General features: G+C 42.3%; 1 protein-coding gene across 1 annotated transcript; it reads right to left on the reverse strand.

Annotated features, from left to right (window-relative positions):
• Nucleotides 1-106: 106 nt before the first annotated feature.
• LOC144641149 (high-affinity choline transporter 1-like) lies at nucleotides 107-8,432 on the reverse strand (the record flags this gene model as incomplete). The annotated part of the gene is made up of 8 exons (XM_078500196.1): nucleotides 7,945-8,432; nucleotides 6,941-6,984; nucleotides 6,159-6,272; nucleotides 4,701-5,005; nucleotides 3,793-3,918; nucleotides 3,095-3,248; nucleotides 2,082-2,341; nucleotides 107-1,015 (listed from the first exon to the last, which is right to left on the reverse strand). Coding segments are annotated over exons 1-8 (2,031 nt in total), but the record flags the coding sequence as incomplete, so codon positions are not given.
• Nucleotides 8,433-9,565: the final 1,133 nt, after the last annotated feature.

Below are 9,565 nucleotides of genomic sequence, written 5' to 3' on the forward strand. Positions count from 1 at the left end.
GGGCAGTGGTTAAAACATTCCACGTGAACTTGTGATTAGGGTGTTTTCTGATGTGCTTGGCTGGCTCTGACTGCTTATTGACATCTGAATGTTCGTTAACACGAACCTCGAGGTTGCGTGCTGTTTCGCCAATGTATGTTACTCCACAATTACACTTGCCTTTGTAGATGACGTGTGACGGGTGTGTGATTTTGTCTTTTAACTTGAATATTGATTCCGTCTTGCGTGTTTGCCACATTATGAAGAAATTAAACCTCCATTTGGTGTACATGTTAAGCTTCTTTAAGAATTTCCTACTTTCTACTTCATTTGTTCTGCAGAAAGGGATGCGAATTCCAAGTTTAGGTCTTTCATCGAACCAGTGGACAGGAATTATTGTTTCGTCGCTTTTTGGGTTTTCAAAATCGCGGATGACTTCATTCACCAATTTCGTGGGGTATCCTGCTTTGATGAATGAATGTTTGATGACTTTGACTTCTGCTTGCCAATTGGTGGCTATTCTTTTTGCTCGATGTAGGGCCCCTAGAATAGTATTGCGCTTCCACCTTTCTGGGATGGCCGATTTCCAATGTACTTGTAGTTTACCCGGTTTTTGGTAGACGCTGGTGGTGAAGTTTCCCTCATGATGGTTGAAAGAGGTGTCCAGGAAGTGGCCAGGGTTTTCTTCCACGGTAAACTTGATGTTTGGATGGTAGCTGTTTAACTTATCAAGTAGACTGTCGGGAGCATTTGCCTTCCTTTTGCTAAAACAATCATCCACGTACCGGTCATAGAAAGGTAAATTCAGTGGTGTTACGATGTCTTCCTCTAGTTTGCACATAAAGATGTTGGCTAGGGTGGGAGACAATGGGTTCCCCATACTGCATCCATCTATTTGCTTGTACAATTGGCCGTTAACAGCTACCATCCAAACATCAAGTTTACCGTGGAAGAAAACCCTGGCCACTTCCTGGACACCTCTTTCAACCATCATGAGGGAAACTTCACCACCAGCGTCTACCAAAAACCGGGTAAACTACAAGTACATTGGAAATCGGCCATCCCAGAAAGGTGGAAGCGCAATACTATTCTAGGGGCCCTACATCGAGCAAAAAGAATAGCCACCAATTGGCAAGCAGAAGTCAAAGTCATCAAACATTCATTCATCAAAGCAGGATACCCCACGAAATTGGTGAATGAAGTCATCCGCGATTTTGAAAACCCAAAAAGCGACGAAACAATAATTCCTGTCCACTGGTTCGATGAAAGACCTAAACTTGGAATTCGCATCCCTTTCTGCAGAACAAATGAAGTAGAAAGTAGGAAATTCTTAAAGAAGCTTAACATGTACACCAAATGGAGGTTTAATTTCTTCATAATGTGGCAAACACGCAAGACGGAATCAATATTCAAGTTAAAAGACAAAATCACACACCCGTCACACGTCATCTACAAAGGCAAGTGTAATTGTGGAGTAACATACATTGGCGAAACAGCACGCAACCTCGAGGTTCGTGTTAACGAACATTCAGATGTCAATAAGCAGTCAGAGCCAGCCAAGCACATCAGAAAACACCCTAATCACAAGTTCACGTGGAATGTTTTAACCACTGCCCACTCGTGGTTAAAAAGAAGAATAAAAGAAGCATTCTACATTGCACGCTACCACCCTGAACTAAACAAACAAGTGCAATCACTGGACCTCACCTTGTTCCCAATGGGAACGGGTATTACATAACTGGTGTTATCTGAACTATAAGAACGATGAGCGTATGCAGATTTTTTTCACTCTGATGATGATCGAACAGATCGAAAACGTTTAGAATCAATTTTTAACAGCTTTTACCTTAAGTTTTATTTTTATTCATTGAATTTAATAAATTACAGTTTCCATGGAAACTGGCGTTTTTCGGGCTTGGCACTATATCTGAAAAAACTTCTGTTGGTGACCACTTTCACTGTGCCGAGTTTCATGCTTGTATCAAAAAGTGCACAATTCAACTAAAATTTCGATCTAAGCCGCTGGACTAAGTAACACATTAACTACATCGCCTCTTTCTCACTTGGGGGGGGAGGGGGGTTTGGACCATCGGAACACAGACTGCAAGAGCATCGCTTACCTTTTGTCTAAAGACTTGTTTGTAAACGTTATGAGCAAACATGGAGCTGGCCGAGAGGAAACTGGAGTCCGCAGAAGACATGACAGCGGCAGACACAGCGCCCAGTCCCACAAACGAGACAGCGGTTGGTGTGAGGTACTGAAGCACCATGGGAAGAATCAGTGTCTTGTCGAAGTCAACAGTCACGGTCTGGTTGCTGGCGTTGCCACCGGGTGGTTTATAGAAATCAGTTTGGGTCCAGTCTAGAGTAGAACAGCAATAGCTATTTTTCTCATCAAAACGTTACAACTTAAATCTTAGTTTGCACTAGAACAGCTCAAAAATCACACCCTTCTGGATTATAAGTGCCTACAATTTATATAGGAGACTACTCCCCACCCTCCCCCCTCCCCCTCTCTACCCACATTTAGCTACAATCACTGCGCTAAGCGTGAACGTGTGACTGTCTAGTCGACTCTCTGGAACCTTCTTCTGGATTTTATTGCTTCCAGCGGCGCAAAGAATAGGAAGTAAATAAGCCAGAAAAGCCGAATCGAGGGTCTGGACTAATGAGAGGGGGGTGAGTAGGATTGCGGATGTTTTGCGATACATTGAGCGGTTTCGTGGATTTCGAAAATACAGCGGATCAGGATCCGCCGAGAATTTTGGCCCGAATTCCGGACTCTTCAGTCAAGGAACTCTGATCGTGGATAGTAAACGACGTTTGAATCATTTTGGACGGTCTTCGTCGGTATTGTCAAACACAAGCAATAAAACGAAACTTCTTTAAAAATTGGCATAGACAAACAGCATCTACCGTCCGTCGCAGTGAAACTATATCACACAACGTTTTCAAGTATTGCAGGATCGGATTTGAACGAAAATAGTGGCAGATCGACGGAGTTGCCCAAAATAGCACGAATCGGCGGATTTACGTACGCCTATTCGCCCCCCTGTAATGACTATGCTCGTGTCTGGGGTACCGCAGAAGTCGGAACAGGATATGATCGCTTTACCTGTGGAGGCACCGATGGCGCCAATGAGGATAGCTGGGACAGCCATGAACATGCATCCAAACGAGGCGAAAAACGATAATACCCGGGCCTTATTGGGTGTCTTGCATGACAGCACACGCTGAAAGTAAACTTGCCATGGAACACCACCACATATCTGCACAGAAAATAAAACCAATATCAGTTTGGCGTGTATTATTTGAAATGAATATGTAAACGTTTCAACAAAATACGGCGAGATTGTTCTTTTGCAGTTAATAACAATCGTCACGTCGTTATATTTTGATATTCAGAAAATAGGCCTGGGCTTATATTTTGCTCGACGCTCCTTTCAGTTGAATTTATTTTCAGGGAGGGTTATACACGGTAGCGTGGGGAGAAATGTTTGGGTTTATATTGGAAAAGATATTGCGTCTGAAAAATGTTTTGGTGCATACACATGATGATGATGATAATAATCCTTATTAACAACTTCTATTATATTTATAGGTGGTGCAAAAATATTTACAATAAACGGTTCTATGATACAGTCGATAAAATAAAAGCAAAATATGTTCTACAGAAAATGAATAATAACTGAGAACCGTTCAAAATTGGAATAAGCGATTTAAAAAGCAAAAGAAAAATAAGAATAGGGAGGCATATTTACGGGGGGGGGGGGGATATTTCGGCGTCTTACTATAAAAATGTGAGACAATTACCAGCAACGTGGCATAGTCCAGCCATATTCCAAGTTTTGCGGTAGGCACCTCTCCCACCCACGTGCCGGAATCTTTTGAGATGCTGGTCACCGCTGAATTCGTCATGGCGAATGGAATACTGAGCCACTAACGAGAGAGGAAGGAGAGTCAGTCAGGGGAACATCAAAATATCCAGTTAAAGAAGTGGAAAACAGGGCGCGTGTTTGCCTGATACCAAAAATGAGAGAGACAGTTTGGTAGAACTCGAACACCGTTTTTGTAAACTCTAGCCGCAAACGAGTTTTTACATAAGAACTTTCGAATTTTTTCAAACTTTCTCGAGTGCTATGAACAAGAAGTGGTCTTTTTCTATTTCCATTTTCTATTATTTCTAGTTGACAATGAGATACCATTGCTATAAAACCTACCAAGCCAAGACAAATATTTTCCCCATAAAAATTTCTCCCATAAGCGGACCTCTTTTTAGCGAAAACTTTTTTTTTGGTCGTAAGGGTGTCCGTTTAAGGGGAGTCGACTCATAGTAATTTATTTGCTACACTTAGCATTCCCCAGTCCAAAAGTTTTTACTTCTGAGATTTCGTTAGACTTTTGTTTGCTGGATTTTTTTGTCGTCCCGAGTTCAACTCATCGATCACTCCACACCTTGTAAATTTGCCACGGGCGATTGCCAGGGGATTTTTAAAAACTATGTCATGTTTATTTGGAATATTTCTTTCCTCTGTTTTAGTGGCATCCCTTGAAACTAGCTATCTCGGAGTTAAGTGCCTGACCACTGTTACTAAGCAACCGTGCTACCGGTTTCCGGGGAGGGCTCAGGCGTATTCCAACGAAATAAGTAGGGATAAAACCTGACGACAGCTAGAGTAGTGCGCATTTTTTAAGCAGTGTACATCGCTGACCATACTCACCAATCCAACAAAGATGCACATAAGTTGGATAACATCTGTGTAAACCACAGAATAAAGCCCTCCTAGCAGCGTGTAGAAAACAGCGATGCTCGCCGAAGCAATGACGGAAGTGGAGCGATCCAAGCCGAGAACGACGCTAACGGTGGCACCGAGAGCTGATAAGATGGCGCCAGACCAGAATATCTCGCCCATCAAAGCTGGAATGTATAACAGTCCGCCCATGCGTGGACCGTACTTTTCCTGGAAAGGGTCGATCATCGTAACGTACTCCCTCTCGCGCATGACCTTAGCGAAGAGTAGTCCACCTAATAATCAAAGAATAATAATCACAAGGAAAAACTCACGCTATTTTCGGTGCTTTTGTTACCTACAAACTGGTGTTACAGCAAATGGGCCAGGTTGCGCTTCGTACAAACTGGTGCAAAAGTCACATGGGTACATATAGACACTTCTCGGTTTGGTCAAAGCCGCTACTCATGTGCATGGGGCCCCAAATTTCTCTAGTGGCAGCAAGAGAAAATAGGAGGACAGAGAGGGGAACTTAACACGTTGGCTTAAATGTGGGATATATGATTAAAGTTATTTTTAATTTTAACTCCTTACGGACCTCTACGGAAACGGTAAAGCCATCAAAGCGTACCATTGTGAAATGGTCAACAATATACACTTTAATAAAGTATTATTTCGTTTGTCTCACGACGTAGTCACGTGTGATGGAGATCGCAACGTTTCGACTGCATACTGCTAGTCTTCATCAGGCGATAAGGTCGACTGGTTGTGCGTTAGCTTATAAAGCACACGGCTGCGCTGTGATTGGTTGGTTTTCAACAGCTCTGATTGGTGCATTTCGATCCTCAGTGTTCTGCATGCTGGTGTACTGTTGCTCCCTCGGCGGTCCGCAGTCGTACAGTTCTCCTGTTGTTGACTGTTCCCGAGGGAAATAGTTAATTTTGTTTCCAGAGAATCTCAATGTTTCCCGAGGCGAATCCGAGGGAAACATTGAGACTCGAGGGAAACAAAATTAACTGGTTTTCCAAGGGATCAGTCATTTAGTGTTTTGTTATATAGCAAGACGGAGAGTTAGAAAAAATAGCGCTCACCGGTCAACATTCGCGGGCAACATTGCAATTTTACCCTCTGACGTCATAGATTCTGCAATTTTGTCCGCCGCGTTAAGACTTTTGGCGGGAAACAGTTTTTTAGATGTCACGTGATCTCCAATTAACCAATAAGAGCGCGCGCTGTTGAGGAAAAAATTCTAGCTATATAACAAGTATACATGGTGGTTGTTATGGAATGTGAATAATGGCTTTGCCGACTTTGCAGAAAATGCTGGTGTTTCGTCCTAGTTGGGACTTATCAGCGTGGCAAAGTCAATCAAAAAGGTCGAAATTACATTGAGCTTAAAACTGATTATACACGATACCAAAAATATCAGGTATCCAGTTTCTGGCTCACCTAACGACAGACTGATCGCATAGCCCCAAGGAGCTTGGCACCAAACAAGACCTTGGGACTTGTCGTAGAGGACTTCCGCTGTGCCATTGATGTATCCGCCACCAACCCAGGTTGCTATGGAAACAAGCAAGCTGTCAGCTTGTAACTTCAACACTGGCAATACCTCACGAAGCTAGGGGGGAAGTTTATTTATCGTTTGGGGTGTGTGGGAGGGTAGTAGTAGGAAATTGTCGGATTTGGAATAGTCATTTACAAAGTAGCTGAAGCCGCGTGGGTGACAGGACACAACATTTCTGCGTCGCAGACGAGATATTTGTAGAAAGTTTTACTCCAAATATAGTAATTGGCATTTTGCATCTCTGCCGTGTCTAGTTATTTCTCACAATGGAAAAATAAAGTTTTCCGAAAATTGCGTTGCTTTGCTTTACAGGCTTCGTTATCTTCATGGAACCTGATTGGTTCTCTAATCGTTGTCTATTCGCTGACAGAACACGATCGTTTGTCCGTTGCCCCAGAAAGGGTATAGATCACTCTTGAATGTTGGCTTAAAAATACTTTAAATTGAAGTTTGCTGATTTCCTACTAAAACAATTAGACTACAAGGCCAAATTTTCTTTTTTAGGCCGGGCCTTGTTGACTATTTGCTCAAAAGAAACTGGGCTTGGAGTCTAACTGTTAAACAGAGTAACAGACCATGCACAGCTCAGCTCTTGACCAATGGGTGCGCGAGAATTCCGCCAGTTTATTGTTAAAAACCATACTTCAAGCAGCCATTTTTTTACCTGTCAAAGTGAAGGTGCCGACAACCATTCCAATACTTCTGCCAGCTAACATGCATCCTCGGAGACCCAGGGGCAGTTTGTGGGGCAAGAGAAACGCGAAAAAGCGGGTAAAAAATAGCGCGAAACTGCCAGTTACATAAATCAGCATATAAAAGTTCTATTGACTGAAAGTGCCCCTGGGGAAAGATTCTTACCAGACCAGTTCAAAAAGCTCTCTGAATACTGCCTCGTGATTGGGCAGAAAAATCTTTTGTTTTCCCTTTGTATTATTCTGCCCAATCGACGACCAGCTTGACTTCGGTCCTTTTGTACACAAAAGCCAGTGCTAGAATCGCTGCTGCACGCTTTGCACGCGTAGCTAGTCGCAATCGGCCGCTTGACACATCTGCCTGGTTTGTTCGTGAAAAATATACTCTTGTTTGGAAAAGTTTCGCCTCAAACTGTCATCAATCTTTCCGTAAAAGATCTGAAAAACATCCATTTTTATAGCAGTGCAACAAGCTGCATATCGCACACAAACTTTAATAGCTCGCAAGCAGCATTCAAGTGTTACGATTCCTGCGATCGACCACAATCTGAAGAATCCGCCGTTTCTCCGCGGGCATGGCCGTCAAACTTTCGACGTTTTCGACCAGGGGAGGCACTAGCCGAAACTTTTCCTTCCCGAGCAAATTCTCCGCTAAAAAGCAAGACAGATATAGCGAGCGAACTGGCTTTGTGTACATACTTCGTTTGCATGAGAACACAACAAAAGGACCGCAGTCAAGCTGTTCGCCGATTGGGCAGAATAATACAAAGGGAAAACAAAAGATTTTTCTGCCCAATCACGAGGCAGTATTCAGAGAGCTTTTTGAACTGGTCTGGTAAGAATCTTTCCCCAGGGGCACTTTCAGTCAATAGAACTTTTATATGCTGATTTATGTAACTGGCAGTTTCGCACTATTTTTTACCCGCTTTTTCGCGTTTCCCTTGCCCCACTAACTGCCCCTGGGTCTCCGAGGATGGCTAACATGGCTTCTTCTTCTCCTTCCTTTCGTCGGCGAGCAGCCCAGAGACCAATACCAAGGATTAACATGTAAAACACAACAATCGCCACCACACCAACAATGTTAACGTCCGCCATGTTTCATCAGATGAGCTCTTTGTGTTGATACAAATCTGGAATGCAATGAGAGGAGTACAATGAGCAAATCCTCTAGTATGTCAGGGTTTGGCCACTTCTCAGATAATCCGAGGTCACTCGCTCCTACTCTCTCCTTTGTCGTATACGATATCAATGGACTTTTCAGGGCAAAATGTATACCGTAAATTTCCGAGGTAGCAAGAAAATATGACGATTGTTTGTAACGCCAGAATTAGCGACATGTACCCTAAAAGCTGTCTAAAAGTAACTATCGACGCTCCGAACCTTGCTCCTTACGTGAGAGACCTCGAATGACTTTTCAATGGGGAATAACTACGGTTGGCTAGATAAACTTGTATTGGAATATACTTTTTTTTGTACTGGCCTGAAATATATCACACATATACTTAGTGGGGTATATATTTGTATTGGAACAGATATATTTGCTTTGCCTCTCCGTGCCACAATAATTTTCACAACTTGATAAAATTATCATGTAGCCTCATAGTGCTCGCGCTCTTACGTTTTTTTTTGTTTTCGAGCGATCACGTAAAGAAAAGCAGTAAATACGAGCAAGGCCTGACATGCTACATGAAGGTTGGTGGTTTTCCTTTGTGCTCTGACACAGAAGGTCCCATGCTTCAAACATCTGTGAATCAGATATTAACACAAGGACTTTGGTGACGTCATTTTGTCTACTTTGAAAATATCTTGACAAACGTAACGAAAATATCTCGCGATACAAGAGTTATAGTCGAGGTACAAAATATCTCGACAGTACCAAATTTTCAAATACAAATTATTGAGACGACCAATTTTGTCCCGCTTTCCCTCACCTCAAGCTGACATTTGATTCCAAGGACAAGACATTGTTCTGTTCTCATGTTATTCAGTGCATTAAATTTTTAGGGCTTTCCACACGTTTCCCAAATCCTTCAAAAAGTTGCATAAAATTTCTTAAAAAGTTGTTCCAAAGTGGCTCCATAATCCAATAAATAGGAATCTAATGTCTGTAGACATTGTGAAACATGTAAGTAAGACCAATTTAAACACTAAAAGCTGCTTCAATTTGCTCAGAATGCAAAACGTTGCTCAACAACAACAACAACAACAACATTTTATTTGCACCTATTCATTCAGTTATAAGCAAAAACAATAAATAACATAAATAGAACCGTGGCGAACAAGATTTACATTAATGAAAGCCTGACGGAGAAGAATAAGGAACTGTTCAAACTCTGTTTGAATTGCAAAAAAGATCACAGCTACAAGTTCCTTTGGACCAATGCAGGCAGGATCTTCCTAAGGAAGAATATGAGCTCTCCTGTGATACCTGTCAATGGTGTGGATGATATACCAAAGACCTAAGAGATAAGTAGTACTATTGATTCATACTGTGATAGGTGTCCTGGTAGAGTCTCATCCCCTGATGCCCATAATAATGATGACAGTTATAACTTATTGCCTTGCTTGAATATTTCCTCCTCTATTTCCTCCTCTGT

This window comes from Oculina patagonica, unplaced genomic scaffold (genome assembly GCF_052425735.1).
Source record: "Oculina patagonica isolate OP01 unplaced genomic scaffold, crgOcupat unplaced705, whole genome shotgun sequence".
NCBI classification, from domain to species: domain Eukaryota; kingdom Metazoa; phylum Cnidaria; class Anthozoa; order Scleractinia; family Oculinidae; genus Oculina; species Oculina patagonica.